This window comes from Salmo salar, chromosome ssa15 (genome assembly GCF_905237065.1).
Source record: "Salmo salar chromosome ssa15, Ssal_v3.1, whole genome shotgun sequence".
NCBI lineage: Eukaryota > Metazoa > Chordata > Actinopteri > Salmoniformes > Salmonidae > Salmo > Salmo salar.
The window spans coordinates 87173583-87190883 of record NC_059456.1 but is presented as its reverse complement, the minus strand read 5'-3'; the positions used below and the strand labels follow the sequence as shown (position 1 = coordinate 87190883).

The following is a 17301-nucleotide window of genomic DNA, read 5'->3' as shown; positions in this document are numbered from 1 at the left end:
CAGATTTGACCTCCCTATTATAAGTAAACAGCCGTGGTTTGATGTGCTGTGAATGATGTACAGTTCTGTTAAATAATAAAGGCGTTTTGGGATTTGGATTATGCCATTGGTTTTAGCAGAGAAATGTTTTTGACCCAGGTGTGATACAGTTGAAGTCGGGAGTTTACATACACTTAGGTTGGAGTCATTAAAACTCGTTTTTCAACCACCCCACTAATTTCTTGTTAACAAACTATCGTTTTGGCAAGTCGGTTAGGACATCTACTTCGTGCATGACGCAAGTCATTTTTCCAAAAATTGTGGGCAGAACTGAAAAAGCGTGTGCGAGCAAGGAAGCCTACAAACCTGACTCAATTACACCAGCTCTTTCAGGAGGAATGGGCCAAAATTCACCCAACTTATTGTGGGAAGCTTGTGGTAGGCTACCCGAAACATTTCACCCAAGTTTAACAATTTAAAGGCAACGCTACCAAATACTAATTGAGTGTATGTAAACTTCTGACCCACTGGGAATGTGATGAAAGAAATAAAAGCTGAAATAAATAATTCTCTCTGCTATTATTCTGACATTTCACTTTCTTAAAATAAAGTGGTGATCCTAACTGACCGAAGACAGGGAATTTTTACTAGGATTAAATGTCAGGAATTGTGAAAAACTAAGTTTAAATGTATTTGGCTAAGGTGTATGTAAACTTTTGACTTCAACTGTATGTCAACATCCAGTATACTTTAGGCACCACTCTCTCATCTTAAAGAATAACAAGAATGGGTTTTCCCTCAAAGGGAAACATCGTTACAAAGGGAAAAGTACTTAGATGCAGACGTGATACCTTTCACTAACAATGGAACAAACCAAAAACCCTTAGACAGTATACCTTTAATAATGACGATGATCAAATCTAAGAATGTGATAGTGACCTTGATACAATGCATATTTAATTCAGGGGTGACTTAAACATTTGTTTTCTTAAATGTTCATATATTATCACGAATCACTTCCAATACCATTATATTAATCTGATTCCCTCAAATCACACTCCCTCTGTCTTTCCCACTTGCATACGGACATACACAGTATAGCAAGCCCTAAAAACAAAAACCAGGAAATCACACAGATACCATGAAGACCATTCTCTGGGTTTTCATACAGTCAACATTAAATCAGTAACATTAATTATAAGGATACACATGTCAGGCATTCTCAATTAGCTTTGCCAGTACAATAAAGCTTAACATTTCTGAGGATGAAGTGGAAGGGTTATAGCGACATTTTAATTCTGTATGGAAATGACAAGGCGCAGAAACAGAGTGACAGGCCGATCTGGAATTTAAAAGCAGTACATGCTACATTTTGTCCCCAAAATGACTTAAACAGGGACCCCCATTGTTGGAATGACAGGGAACAGAGAAAAGTAACAGATATGATAAAGGAAAGACATGATTTAAAATAAGGAAAAAGACAATCGTATTGTCCGGCTAAGAACCTGAACTGAGTAGGTTTGCATTTCCACCCCATCAAAAACAAAGAGAGGGACCTCCCTTGAGAGCAGATGTTCTAGACATCTTTCCTTTGAATCTTTATGCTGACACACTTGAGGTACAGTAGAGCAAATATAATTTAATTAACTTGTCAGAAAGAAATGTTAAGGCTCCACTCTGAAAAGATTTATGAAAACATATCTTCTTCCACATAGTTTGTTGTCACAACAGTGATAAGCCAAGTGATACATCGTCTCAAAAATGTTTTTATTTTCACTTTATCCATAATATCAATTATTTGCAGAAGCTTTTTGGATAGACAATCTTCTGCCATCCACAAATCACCCTCAGATGGACAAGGGCAAAACAGAACACTTCTTTTGATTATGCAAAATAAAACTGTTCCAAGTATAGTTATCAAACATTTGTCAAGATTCTGTTGTCACGTTCACTCTTCCTAAATCAGAACAAGCAATACAAGCACTGAAAGTTTCTCCAACACTCACACCACAAGTTGAACAGTCACTGAATATCAGCAGCATGTTTTTTTTAAAGACGTGCAGATATTTGTTAATCATAATTAAGGATGTGCGTGTGGGGGGTATAACAAATAGGAGACCAGGGTTAAAATACAGAATAAAGAACACTAAAAATGATGAAGCAATTTGATTGGTGTGCACAACTTGGAGACTGGGAACCAGACCAGGAGCAAGGTGGCTCAAAGTTTGATGTGGGCCAAAGTCATCACAATTAAATAGAAAAAGAAATATAAGTTACAAATTTCTTTATGTCCTCTTGTTTTTTTATGATCTAAATTTCAATATGTCCATCCAAGTACAACCGTTGATCAAGCTATAAGGAGTAGTCTTCTATTGTGGTTTACTTCGGTTTTGGTGTTCCTTGGTTGGGGAGAGGAAGAAAACTAAATGGTTACCATTAGAAAACTGTTAATAAATGAATAATCTTCCACCCCACAACCATGGTATATTATTCCCTTAGAGACATAGTAAACAATGTCGATGGGCAGAAGCCAAATAGAAGTGACATTTTACTCAGAAAAGTTTCTTTACCTGATCAAGTCGGGATCCTCGCTGTATTGGAATTGGCTCATAGGTCTGTTGAAAGAGAAGAGCAATTTCAGTATGGTTACACCTCCTGCACAAAACGCAATAAAATGGCAGCAAACAAATACAAAAGACATTTCGCTGTGATAGGACAAAATAAGAAATACAAACTCAGGTTTGCATCCCTATGTAAAGGAGATGTTTTATGGTTTTTGGATCATTACAAACATTGAGGAAACCCATCCTTAATTAATGATCAGTTCAGGATCTTTGCGATCAACAGGAGACTAATGATTGATTACCTTTCTGACAACCTCCTCTTCCTCCTGTCTCTTCTCATAGTGGGAGAAGTCATCAAAGATGGAGGTGGTGTGTTTGAAGCCCACGATGATCTTCAGCACTTGCTTGGCCTTCTCCAGAGGGACCTCCTGAGTGTCCCTAGAGTTGGTCACCGGCTTGTTGTCGTTGTTCTCCAGCCTGATGTGCCTCAGCTGGCTATTGGGCACGTCCTTCACAAACAGCCAGTCCACGTCAAACTTGCCTTTCCACTTGTCCTGCGCCCAGACGCCAGCACTGGTGCCATAATCCACGGGCGAGAGCATCTCTGCCACGCCGCAGAAGTGCCCGCTGCCATTAACGCTGAACAGCAGATAGACAGGGCCTTTGGCACTGATGGCACGAAAGGCTGAGTCCAGACGCTTGTTGCCGTGCTCTGTGCTGCACCAGATGGAGTACTTTATGGAGCGGTGGATATCGTCCTCAGAGTAGCTCTTGATGATGAACACTCGACCATTCTTCAGGTTCCAGTCAAACTCCTTAGGGTTGTAGCTGTGGGCAGCCCGCAGCTTCTCCAGAACAGGGTGGTTCTCTAGACCTGAGCCAGAACCTGGAGGAACACCCCCTCCATTCCCAACACCCCCGCCACTAGAGGAACCGCTGCTGTCCATGCTGCCCCCTCCGTAGCCCGGATTACGGTTGCGCGGGGCAACCCAGCGGGTCTGAGGGGGCGGGCCTAAGTTGTGGTTCTGGTATGATTGTGGAGGGGGTGGGCCCATGGTCATCTGCTGCACAAGGGACTGGGCAGATTGAATGGACTGCTGAGGGGGAGGGGGGAGCCCGTGGGGAAGGTGGGCATGGCTATGAGAGTGGAGCTGCTGTTGTTGGTGGTGGGGGGGCAGCGGAGGGGCCACTTTGCTTATAGGCCCCTTGTTATCCCATGTCCCAATGTCCATGTTGTGTTTGATGGGCGGTGGTGGCAGAGCTCCCCCCATGGGCATGCCTGGCTTGGCCTTGGCCTTCAGCAGCTGTGGCTTGGCTGGTTTGCTGGCGATAGCGGCCCAGGACGTGGGCTTAGGAGGGGGCATGCCAATTGGTGTTCCACCATTGCCTGTAGCAACAGCCTGAGCTACAGCACCACTACCGCCAATCACAGAACTCACGCTCTTCACACCTGAGCCACTGCTCGACACATCCCCACCCATCTTCAGCCCCAGCATCCCTTGTTCAAGGCTGTTCATACCTGGTGCCTTGCTCAGAGTGTCACTGTGGAACCCTGTTTGGCCATCAGGGACTAGTGTGCCCCCCAGGGAGCTGGGAGGGTAGCTGTAGCTGCCCCCATAGGCTGAACTCTGAGTCTGCTGGCCTTGAGACCCACTGGTACCCCAGGTGGAGAAGGCCGGGTTCTCAGGGAAAAAGTTAAACCTATGCGGGTAGATGCTGCTGCCAAGCCCCCCAGGCTGGCCAAACACAGTGTCATGCATGAAGTGGTGGTCTCCATTGCTGAGGGGCGCATAGGGAGTCAGGTAAGGGATAGGGGGGTCGCCACCGGTGGACCAAGGGGCCTCGCTAAGAGGGTAGGGAAATCCAATGGAGGGGGCATAGTAGCTGGACAGGTAAGGGTCAGTCATGGATTGGTAGCTGTTGTTCTAGAAAACAGAAAAAGAGGAGTGCAAGTACAATTAGTTTTTTAAATCCTGACACAAACTAAATGTCAACAACATGACTTACCACCATCAATACCCCAATGACCGTTAGCTTATACCCCAACAACCCTGATTTTAAGACTGAAAAGGGTATGCGTGCAGTACTTAGACATCACACATCATCTGTAATGATGTCAATGGAGTAATAATATCTGCTAAAAAGGTAGCCAAGAAAACATCCATCCTCCTGTGAAACAGTATTGATTTGTGGTCCTCCCCTGCAGCCAAGTTGAAAAATATTCTATAATGACAAAGATACACACCATTATTTCAAAAGTCACTCACCTGATTGGATTGGCCAGTGAGATAGGGCTCAAAGTCATTATCATGGGCAGTTTCCTTCTGGTGGAGTGAGCCATTTTGCACTGAAACCGGAAAGACTGATAGTAGGGTTATTTATCACTGTCAAATAAAATTGTATTTGTCACATGCTTCTTAAACAACAGGTGCAGACTAACAATGAAATGCTTACTTAACAATACAGACAAACAGACAAACACACAAGTCTCCCTCCTTCATTCACCAAAAACCAAGACATGCTTAGTGTATGCCTGCCTGAGAAGACCATAGAAATCGGATGTTGGCAATGTTGTTCTGTAGTACAGTAACACTTGCATAACAAGGCATCACTGAAATCATGTCAAAGAATCTGGTGTGATGACTGTTAGCTAGACTGTATTTGCGAGAGAAAATTGTGCTTGGGTCATATAACCGGGGTTACTTCAGTAAACCTCCGGTAGCAGCTACAGTGCATTCAGAAAGTATTAAGACCCCTTGACTTTTTCCACATTATGTTACGTTACAGGCTTATTCTAAAATTGATTAAATCACCCCCCCCCCCCCTCAATCTACACAATACCACATCATGACAAAGCGAAAACGGGTTTTTAGACATTTTTGCAAATATATAAATAAAAAAACAGAAATACCTTCTTTACATAAGTATTCAGACCTTTGCTATGAGACTCTATATTACGCTCAGGTGCATCCTTTTTCCATTGATCATCCTTGAGATATTTCGACAACTTGATTGGAGTTCACCTGTGGTAAATTCAATTGATTGGACATGATTTATAAAGGCACACACCTGTCTATGTTAGGTCCCACAGTTGACAGTGCATGTCAGAGCAAAAACCAAGCCATATGGTCGAAGGAATTGTCTGTAGAGCGCCGAGACAGGATGGTGTCGAGGCACAGATCTGGGGAAGGGTACCAAAAAATGTCTGCAGCATTGAAGGTCCCCAAGAACACAGTGGCCTCCATCATTCTTAAATGTAAGAAGTTTGGAACCACCAAGACTCTCCCAACAGCTGGCTGCCCGGCCAAACTGACCCATCGGGCGAGAAGGGCCTTGGTCAGGGAGGTGACCAAGAACCCGATGGTCACTGACAGAGCTACAGAGTTCCTCTGTGGAGATGGGTGAACCTTTCAGATGGACAACCATCTTTGTAGCACCACCAATCAGGCCTTTATGGTAGAGTGGCCAGAAAAGGCACCTAAAAACTCCCAGACCATGAGAAACAAGATTCTCTGGTCTAATGAAATCAAGGTTGAACTCTTTGGCCTGAATGCCAAGCATCACATCTGGAGGAAACCTGCCACCATCCCTACAGTGAAGCATGGTGATGGCTGTATCATGCTGGGGGGATATTTTTTTGCTGGGGGGATATTTTTTTGCGGGAGGGACTGGGAGACTAGTATGGATCGAGGGTAAGATGAACGGGGAAAAGTACAAAGAGATCCTTGATGAAAACCTGCTCAGGAACTCAGACTGGGGCGAAGGTTTACCTTCCAACAGGACAACGACACTAAGCACACAGTTAAGACAAAGCAGGAGTGGCTTTGGGACAAGTCTCTGAATGTACTTGAGTGGCCCAGCCTGAGCCCAGACTTGAACCAGCAACACTCCCCATCCAACCTGACAGAGCTTGAGAGGATCTGCAGAGAAGAATGGGAAAAACACCCAAATACAGGTGTGCCAAGCTTGTAGCATCATACCCAATAAGACATGAGGCTGTAATCGCTGCCAAAAGGTGCTTCAACAAAGTAGAGAAAAGAGTGTGAATACTTATGTAAATGTAATAATTCCAGGGTTTTTGTTGCAAAAATGTCTAAAATACTGTTTTTGCTTTGTCATTATGGGGTATTGTGTGTAGATTGAGGGAATAAAATGTTTTTTTTTCTTTTTTCGGGGGGGGGGGGGGTGTAAGGCTGTAAGTAACAAAATGTGAGAAACGTCAAGTGGTCTGAATACTTTCTGAATGCATTGTAGATGCGGTTATAATAAACTGAGCGGCTTATGTTTTCTTCCAACAAATGTGGCTCTCTTTTGAACCGTTTAAGATGCAAAAGATTATGACCCCATCACTGAAACATAAGACTTTCCGAAACACGTATGCGTCTTCTGTTTCCCTCTACAATGCCACGCAGAACTCATTAGAACAGTGGACAAGAGCAGGCACTAAATCACACTGGGGGAAAAGAACATAAATGATCTTTCCTACACTGATGATAATAAAACTGCCTGATGATCTTCTGAATTTCCCAATATGTTTGATGCATTTCAGTCACTTAAAACCATACTTCCTTCAAATTGAAATACTGTAAAATGCACTGTCAGACTGATTTGTAAGACTGTCATAGCCCCAATTAAAAAGGTAAACATGGTCCGTTGATTACATCCCCTATTTACATGGTGGGGTCGCGATTTTTTGTATTTATATCAAAATAGGGTAGCAGGCCAAAAAGGTTTGGGAACCCCTACCCTTGCACGACTTGACTTGATCTTTGACCAATGTTACTGTATTGCAAGAGCCAGCATTGTATTTACACCGCAGGTGCATTGTTGCCAACTCAGTCAGTGCATGGTCTGTGCTCGCGACCCGCCACCGGCTGAGCAATCATCGTCTAGCTAGCAGCCAGCGACAAATATTGTCTAGCAAAGCTACTATAACGTTAGCTACATTGCTCTTACCTTTAGTGTCTTGTCCTTTTGAATTCTTCATTCCGTGTAATTGGTTTAAATGTAAAAAGAAAAAAAAAAGAAAACATTTTAGCATTCTACTTTCTACCCAAAAATACACGCGCACTGAAAATTAGAAGTTCGCTTAGCTACATTAGCTGGCTAGCTAACTAAGGCTCAATCTTTGACATAGCGTTAGCACATATGAAAGGGGTTAGTTGTCATAATATTGGGCGTCGTTAATTCTGAAAACAACTTGCTAGCGCTGGTTAACCACTTTTGCTACAGATGAAAGTTTTCCTAACAATAATCGGAAATGCAGACTTTTTGCAAACCACATTGCTAAATGCGAACTAGCGGCTAACTACCTAACCATTACTCCATTTGAGTGAACGTTAGCTAGCTAGTTGGTAGCATCGCATCTCTCTGCAATTGCAACAGGGATGGATTGGACGCATAACCCCCTTTTATCAAATTTAAAGGCCTTCTTGATGCTGAATGGATATCTTCCCGGCAAATACAGCCTGCCTACCTGAGGGTCAATACTTGTTGCAGACATAATTCATGAAGCAAGCCACTGCATTTGTGTAGAACCCTTTCAATTAGACGTCTGTTTTCTTCGGATCCCAGTAGAGTAGCTAGCTTGCTGAAAGCAAGTTTTTTCTTCTTCTAGATACTACGTTACAGTAGCAAGCTAGCCCCACTGTTCAATTTTTCTAGTCCCCATGCGTTTACTTAAATCCAATTTGGAGGTGTTCCGAAGGGTCCACTGTTACGAGTTTATTTGAGCTTCCCCCCCCCCCCTCTCCACCAAATTTCATTTACTGTGCTTTGATGGCCCTATTCACTTCCCACAATGGCAGGTTCATCCGGGGTCTAAAGGAAGGGGATTGACGTCAGCGGCACAACTGGCGCGGTGCGTCAAAGACCAAACGTCGGAAGTAATTAATCTTCAATGGGAGTACCGCGGTAGTCGCGTTTCAATATCGACTGTGATTTTAACCTTCTGCCGCGATGACGAGCCAGCGCGCTAACCAATCGAAGGGAAGAGTGATGGGGGACGTCCAGAAACGGGCAGAATTCTTTGGGGCTCAATCTACTATATTCAAGGTAAAGCTTTGATTATCAAATAAAAACGTCCTAGAGAAATAACTCTCTATTGCAATTTAGATATACATTACGATATTATCTTGACTACTGCAAGTCACTTGAGTAGGCTTACTTGTGCACCGAAGGCATGGAATAGTCTACAATCCAGGCTTCATCTAGATATGTTAGTGCCATTGAATGAATTTAGAATGTTGATAGGAGACTCTGTTACAGAGGAGTGTAAATGCTTTTTTTTAGGCTGAATCATGTTGTATTATATTGTTGTATGTTTTAATTCTGTAATTATTGATTGTTGCTGCCTTCTTGGCCAGGTCTCCCTTGAAAAAGAGACTTTGGGTCTCAATGGGCTTTTCCTGGTTAAATACAAAATATTTTTTAAAGTACTATGAGACAAAGTGTGAAACAGTGCAGTGAAGCAATTTAGTGAGTTGTTTCCGTTCACACGTTTAAAATTAGGCATTTATTCTGTTGTTATTCTGTTGACCGACAAACACGTTGTTATAAGTGCTTAATAGAGATACTGTATCATAGGCTTTGAGTACACGACAGCTCTGCAATACTTATATCATATTCTGATTTGATGGACTGGACTCTGAGTTGAATAGATGTGAGCAAATATTGAATAATATTGAGTGATACTCACTGACCAACCCAATGTAGCCTAGAGGTTAGCGGCAGGTAGCCTAGTTGTTTGAGAGTTGGACTTGTAACCGAAAGGTTGCAAGATCAAGTCCCCGAGTTGACAAGGTAAAAAAAATCTGTCGTTCTGCCCCTGAACAAGGCAGTTAACCCACTGTTCCTAGGCCGTCATTGAAAATAAGAATTTGTTCTTAACTGACCTGCCTAGTTAAATAAAGCTAAAATAAAAATAAAAATATTTTTATCAGTAGTAAGGAAAGTAAATTAGGAATATGACACTAACAAAACACATTGCACACATTAGCTAAAAGAACGTGCTGTTTATTTCAACTAAATCCACTTAAAGATGCATTCAGGGCTTTTTCCAGCAGTGACATCTACATTCAGAAGATTTTCAGAGGTAGGCCTAGGAGATGCTTCCTGACTATATCTTTAAGATTTTTGTTTTTTACATGAACCACTGACAGTAACTTATTTCTATCACAATATTGAGGATTATTTACTAAATGTCTTTATTTTCCTCTGGTATCTGGAATCAGTACATTCTCATGTATGAACTACTGTACTGTACTGTACTGTACACACACACACACACACACACACACACACACACACACACACACGCACACGCACACAGAGAAAGACACACACAAACACACACACACACACAGAAAGAGAGAGAGACACAGACGGACACACTGACAGACACCTTCACATACACTACCGTTCAAAAGTTTGGGGTCACTTAGAAATTTCATTGTTTTTGTCCATTGAAATAACATCACATTTATCAGAAATACAGTGTGGATATTGTTAATGTTGTAAATGGCTATTGTATTTTTAATGGATTATCTAATTGCAAAAGGGTTTTCTAATGATCAATCAGCCTTTTAAAATGATAAACTTTAATTAGCTAACACAATGTGCCATTGGAACACAGGAGTGATGGTTGCTGATAATGGGCCTCTGTACACCTCTGCAGATATTCCATAAAAAAATTATTCAGTTTTCAGCTACAATAGTCATTTACAACATTAACAATGTCTACACTGTACTTCTGATCAATTTGATGTTATTTTAATGGACAAAAAAAATTGCTTTTCTTTCAAAAACAAGGACATTTCTAAGTGACCCCAAACTTTTGAACAGTAGTATAGGTCCAAATCCTAAATTGAAATCTGTATACATAACTTTGATAATTTGCACGTGACTGTAATTTTCGTGCAAATCTCTCATTAACATCAATGTAGGACACACAATTATAGGATTCGGTCCATTGTCAACTGTTTGCATAAATGCTTATTTTTACAGAGTGCCATTATGTCATAATACAACAAATACTATTTCCTGTACACTGATACATGTTATGTCAGAAGTATCAGTAGTGTTTTGAGTGTACCTGTATTGACCTAGCCTGGGTGCCAGTCTGTTTCTGCTCTCTTGCCAACTAGGAATAGTCATGCCAAACAACTTGAACACAAACAGATCTGCAGAGGTGTAAAGTAACAAATTACAACTACTCTCGTTACTATAATTGAGTAGCTTTTCCAAGTACTTGTACTTTTTTTTGTATTTTTTTAAAGTCAGTAATTTTACTTCTACTTGAGTAAAATTTCATATAAGTAACAGTACTTCTACTTGAGTAGGATATTTCAGTACTCTTTCCACCGCTGGTAATTGAGTGAAAGAGGGAATTTGTGTGAGTGTGTGTGTGTGTGAGTGAGTGTGTGAGTGAGTGAGTGAGTGAGTGAGTGAGTGAGTGAGTGAGTGAGTGAGTGAGTGAGTGAGTGAGTGAGTGAGTGAGTGAGTGAATGTCACCCGGTCCCATGGACAAGTAACAAGTAATGAAGGGGTGATGAATGGGTGTAGGATTAGACATGTTTATTTCTGGAGTCTGAAGTATATGAAGTCTGTCAACTTTATTGTTTAGGCACTTTATTTTGTATTGCTTTTTAAAATCATAAATACACTTTGAATGTTTACTTTATTTTCTAATATTAATAGTATAATTTTGACAAATCCTTAGTTTCTTTACATGCAGATGTGCCTTGTTGCACTGAATTTAGGTCCTAGTTCCTTGCACTGAACATTCATTTCCTCTCTTTCTTTTTAAATATAATGCATGGAAAAGATAATGTGTAACAACTTTCAGGTAACCTTAGTGAAATTTGCTGAGTATCAAGTCAATGTTTTTATTTGAAAAGTAACTTCTTTATTTTTACTTTTATTTACTTTTATTTTAAATTAGCTACTTTTTTACTTTTACTTGAGTCGTTTTTTTACACCAGTAATTTGACGTCTACTTGAATAAAATGTCATTAAACTAACAGTACTTCTACTTGAGTAGGATATTTCTGTACTCTTTCCACCTTTGCAGATCTGGGATTGAGCAAGTATTGACCATCATTGCATTAAACAGAGAACTCATGCTGGTTTACTCGAGGATGCATTAAGAGTGCTGGTAGGCAGAGGAATTATGTTTTGTGAGCATTGTGGGAATGTCTTCTGTTTTACTGACTGGAGATATTCCCCTCTCTTGTACCTCTTCTGCCCTCCTTGCCTGTCAGTCATTTTCAACCCACTTGCAACCTTTACTTATAGTCTGTAAAACAAAACATGATGGCGAGATAATAAGGTAACTGCACAGTCTCACACAGAAACATATTGAATACACAAAAGAAAGTGCTACCTAGTACCTATGGTAAAAAGGTTATTTGGTTGTCCCCATAGGACAACCCTTTGAGTAACCCTTTTGGTTCCAGGTAGAACCCTTTTCGGGTAAAATGTAGAACCCATTCCACAGAGGGTTCTATCTGGAACCCAAAAGGGTTTTACCTGGAACCCAAAAGGGTTCTCCTATGGGGACAGCCGAAGAACCCTTTTGGAACCCTTTTTTCTAAGAGTGTACTACAATATCAAATATGTGCCAACGCACGCACACAGACACACACGTACGTTTGTATGGTCTGGGACGACACTGTGTGTGCTGAATATGTATGATTTTGTTCCCCCTGAGAAAGTAACGGTACATACAGTCCAATTCTGAACACTATCAGTACAACTGCGATGTTTTAGATGGATATTATAAACTGGGTGGTTCAAGCCCTGAATGATGATTGGCTGAAAGCCATGGTATATCAGACCGTATACCACAGGTATAACAAAAGTGTTGTTGTACTGCTCTAATTACGTTGGTAACCAGTTTATAATAGCAATAAGGCACCTCAGGGGTTTGTGGTATTTTGCCAATAGACCACGGCTAAGGGCTGTATCCAGGCACTCAACATTGCGTTGTGCTTAAGAACAGCCCTTAGCCGTGGTATATTGGCCATATATCTCACCCCCCTCAGGCTTTCTGGATTAAATTAACCCCACCAATGAAATTAACTGAAAAATAAAAAAATGTAACAGAATTATATGAATAAATATATAATGATGCAACACTAACTTGATCAATGCACTTTTTCTATGGAATCTCAAGACAGTTTGAACCAACTCATAATTAGAAGGGTATAAATTATTACAATAACTAAAAAGTGGGGGGGGGGGGAAAAAAAGAGGCATTGACAGTATTACATTTATGTGCCTGTGACTTAATGCTTTAGTATCTGTTCTAGTTTATGTGTTTTCTTGCTTGTTGTGACCACGTGTAAAATGCACTTTGAAAATTCACATACAGCTGTCCTCCTCTGTGAAGGTGCTGACCACATAGCAGGCGTAGGCAAATCCCAAGAACTGTAGGCACAAACACAGAGACCACAAGTTCAACATTACATTACAATGAAGAACACAGCATAGATACGTTCTGAATTTATTTCGAAGAGGGAGAGAAATGGGTGGGGAGGAGGAGGTGGACAGACAGAGACAGCAAGGCAGCAGCTCTGGGAACCTGGCTCTGGAAATGACAGCCTCTTCTCATCATCAGCTTTTCAGCTCCTTCAAGCACCTGCCATGGAACTCCCACACACACGCTGATGGCCTCTCTTTTTCTTCCTCACCTTCCTTCCAGCCCTACTCTGCTTCCTCTCTTCCTCTTGCCTTACCCTTGCTCTCTACATCTGTGGTCTGTTCTCAATGCGATTTAGATGTAGTTACACTGGAATCTGTCAGAATTGTGACTGAATAGAATGTCATTGTGGATCCATTTGGGTGTTTCAGGATATTCTGGTGAGAGTGTTACAAAATACATATTCTGAGTGAACTCTGGGGAGAGTGTTGACAGTTGAATTCTGTTGAGAAATGTTTAACATTTTATAATGTTACAGGTTTTTTCACCTCTCCTGAGAGAGAGAACTCACAGAGATTAGGAGTTGTACGATGCAGTGCAGGACCTCTATGTATTGATATTCCAGCCAGCATCCCAGAGCAGAGATGAGTTCTGGGCTCTCCAGACTCTGCCATCTAGTGGCGGGAAGGTCCCTGTCATCACAGCCTGGACTGTTGTCTTTCCACCATGAACGGTGTGAGGATACACCCAGAGAAAGCAGGTCGCTCTCCTGCAGTGACACAGCATATGGGTTGTTCATGATAACATGTTTATGGTATATAATTGTTTTGGGAAAAAGAGACTGATTGATTCAATGCCAAAAGAACACACAATTCAAGGTGTGGCAAATATATTAGGCTAGTTGATAGTGGGTCTGAATATTAGTGACCAATACCTTGGAAAGGCCTCCCAGGTCCAAGTAGAGACAGCTCACAAAGACATTCCATGCCACCCATAGTAATGTCCACAGCAGGTACTGAGGGATTAACATATATTTGATGAGCATTTTAGACACATACAGTACATTCAGAAAGTATTCAGACCCCTTGACTCTTTCCACATTTTGTTACGTTACAGCCTTATTCTAAAATTGATTAAATATTTTTTTCCTCATCAATCTACACAGAATACCCCATAATGACAAAGCGAAAACAGGTTTTTAGAAACAGATATAGCTTATTACTTAAGTATTCAGACCCTTTGCTATGAGACTCGAAATTGAGCTCAGGTGCATCCTGTTTCCATTGATCATCCTTGAGATGTTTCTACAACTTGATTGAAGTCCACCTGTGGTAAATTCAATTGATTGGACATGATTTGAAAAGGCACACACCTGTCTATATAAGGTCCCACAGTTGACAGTGCGTGCCACAGCAAAAACCAAGCCATGAGGTCAAAGGAATTGTCCGTAGAGCTCCAAGACAGGATTGTTTCGAGGCACAGAGTTCCTTTGTGGAGATGGGAGAACCTTCCAGAAGGAAACCCATCTCTGCAGCATTCCAACAATCAGGCCTTTATGGTAGAGTGGCCAGACAGAAGCCACTCCTCAGTAAAAGGCACATGACAGCCCGCTTTGAGTTTGCCAAAATGCACTTAAAGGACTCTCAGACCATGAGAAACAAGATTCTCTGGTCTGATGAAAGCAAGATTGAACTCTTTGGCCTGAATGCCAAACATCATGTCTGGAGGAAATCTGGCACCATTCCTACGGTGAAGCATGGTGGTGGCAGCATCATGCTGTGGGGATGTTTTTCAGTGGCAGGGACTGGGAGATTAGTCAGGATCGAGGGAAAGATGAAAGGAGCAAAGTGCAGAGAGATCCTTGATGAAAACCTGCTCCAGAGCGCTCAGGAACTCAGACTGGGGTGAAGGTTCACCTTCGAACAGGACAACGACACTAAGCACACAGCCAAGACAACGCATGAGTGTGGTTCAACAAAGTACTGAGTAAAGGGTTTGAATACTTATGTAAATGTGATATTTAAACATTTTTATTTTATAAATGAGCACAAAAGAATAGTAAACGGTTTTTGATTTTTCATTATGGAATATTGTTTGTAGATTGATGAGGGAGAAAAAACTATTTAATCAATTTTAGAATAAGCCTGTAAGGTAACAAAATGTGGAAAAAATCAAAAGGACTGAATACTTTCCGAATGCACTCTAATGTGTATCTATTTATATGGCGGCAAATCACTATACATGACAGAATTGAAACAGTGGCCAACGCTATTCCACAATAGTTATACAAATGGCTTTGCCTTCAACACAGTTCCATTCTCTATGAAGAATTGACACATTTCATTGAATTATCCATGTTGATTACAAGGTGGGGGCAGATTAACACAAAAGTAGTGTGGTCTAGATGTGACTTACTAGAACAACATAGCGTGGTCTGTACTGAATGGTGCCGAAGAGGCCGAGGATAACCGTAATTATGTGCAGGAAGTTGACCATGATGGGAGCCCACTGGTACCCAAGGAAGTCAAAAGCCTGCCTCTCCAATGCTGTCATCTGGTGTGTCAAAGGGAGAGAGCGGGAGGGAGAGAAAGAGACGGGTGTTAAGAAACTCTATTACAGTATTATGCATGATAACGTATCTTATCAAGTCATCCACTCACTGGGTCCAGACTCTTCAGAGATTCTAATCTAAACATTCTGAATCAATGAGAGATGGATGATGGTGTTGTGACTTGTTAAATGGACATTTCCCTCCTATATACCCTATAAAGCATCCACTGCACATATTTTTTCCCCTATGCTGACTGCTCTCTCTGGGTTGTCAAGGTAACTGAGCCACGGGGGACAAAGCATGTTTCATGGAGAGGGGAAGAGCAGGGATATGAGTTCTGTCCTCTGAGTTCGCCCTTCTCAATCACTCAAAAGGGGGGCAGGGTGGGAAGAAAGAGCAGGGACAAAGTCTGAGGTTCAGACAGAGTGGGGGTTGGCCCCCTTTCCCAATCGGCAACTCATACTAGCAAGATAAACATGAAAATGTTGTACACTAAAACACACAATAAATTAGCATGAATACAAAAATCTTAGCTAGATAAAAATGTATATTAACTGATGTTTGATTGACCCGTAATATTTATATTATATTAATAGAACTTACATATGTTTTTCTCAGAACACAAATATAGGCTATGTGTCCAACTATCAGGCTACATAATTTTACTACAACCTATTTTTATTCAATTTAGTTGGATATGGAAATGTTAAGACTCTTTGACTTGGGTTTCGTGAGTCGTGGGAACCAGCTATAATGTACAAATGTTTATATCTCAAATTGTAAAATTTGCCTACTTCCTTTCCTCATTCTGAAAATATTAACAATATCGGTATTGAATTTCAACAACATCAACCAGCAGAAGTGGCAGTAATCATTCAAGAGAAGAAGTAAAGCAAGGCAATGGTAGCAGGTGTGTTTTGAAAGTATGTATACAGTAGAGATAGCATCATCACAGAAGAATGATCTCACCAATTGGAGAGTGCAGAAGAAGATCAGCATACATCGTCCTGAACAGCACCCCATTATCTCTCTCCGTAAACAGGTTTCAAATACGCGAATCGAAACCCCAATATGACTTTTAATAAATTCAGAGGGGCAAATTTAATAGTCTTATATCCAAACAAGCTCTCTGGTGCGGGGACGTGTTGTGGTTTGCGGAGGTGGAATAAAACTGGCCGAGATGAAAAACACGTAAGGTCTGTGTTACAACGAGGGGGAGGGTAGGGGGCATAGTAATAGCCCTACTCCGATGCTCGGGTAGGTGTGGCGCTAAGGACGCTTGGACTACTAGTGTAAAACGCCAACATGTGGTGGTGCTGGTGTAAGGGACAATGGCATACACGTTGAGTAGACCCAGACAAAATGGTCTCCGTGATATTTTCTCAAATACAGGACAAACATATATTGGTCCATTCTTACCCCCCAAATTGTTAACTTTCACGCAACCCTCATCTGTGGTCACTTACAAACATTCCGTGGACCGTGGAAGTAGGCGCCTACTAAAAATGGAAGTCAAACTCATGTAGTCTATAAGCCAAACAGGGAAACGCGAGCACAGGGAAACCTGCGCACGTCATTGTGCGTGTGTTTGGTTGATGCTGAAGGACAGCTGCACTCAATAGGCCGGGTTGAAATCACAGTGATGAGGGCACACTTTTTCAAACGGCTTTTATTTTATGCTCCAGCTTCTAGTGACCTGTGACACAGTAAAATAGCCTCCGGAATAATAGGCCTATTCGTTTTTTTAATCCAGTGATGTATACCACATTAGCCTGACCAATCAACTT

At 41.4% G+C, this 17301-nt stretch overlaps 2 protein-coding genes across 6 annotated transcripts; both read right to left on the bottom strand.

Annotated features, from left to right (window-relative positions):
• Positions 1-860: 860 nt before the first annotated feature.
• LOC106572457 (YTH domain-containing family protein 1) lies at positions 861-8324 on the bottom strand. 5 transcript variants are annotated; one of them, XM_045696229.1, is made up of 7 exons: positions 8020-8314; positions 7500-7524; positions 5455-5566; positions 4811-4890; positions 2846-4468; positions 2550-2594; positions 861-2378 (listed from the first exon to the last, which is right to left on the bottom strand). In XM_045696229.1, exons 5-7 carry the CDS (start codon positions 4448-4450, stop codon positions 2349-2351), a joined length of 1680 nt encoding a protein of 559 aa, XP_045552185.1. In that variant the 5' UTR covers positions 4451-4468; positions 4811-4890; positions 5455-5566; positions 7500-7524; positions 8020-8314; the 3' UTR covers positions 861-2348. The 5 variants fall into 5 exon arrangements, with proteins under 5 accessions (XP_045552185.1, XP_045552184.1, XP_014002134.1 ...); XM_045696228.1 differs by having other exon boundaries at positions 4811-4905; positions 8020-8313; XM_014146659.2 differs by lacking the exon at positions 5455-5566 and having other exon boundaries at positions 4811-4905; positions 8020-8324.
• A 2186-nt stretch (positions 8325-10510) lies between these two features.
• Positions 10511-17018, bottom strand: nkain5 (sodium/potassium transporting ATPase interacting 5). Its single transcript, XM_014146658.2, has 6 exons — positions 16484-17018; positions 15379-15516; positions 13898-13978; positions 13535-13732; positions 12914-12971; positions 10511-11838 (listed from the first exon to the last, which is right to left on the bottom strand). The coding sequence occupies exons 1-6, from the start codon at positions 16535-16537 to the stop codon at positions 11828-11830; spliced, it is 540 nt and encodes a 179-aa protein (XP_014002133.1). The 5' UTR covers positions 16538-17018; the 3' UTR covers positions 10511-11827.
• Between the last annotated feature and the right edge of the window lie 283 nt (positions 17019-17301).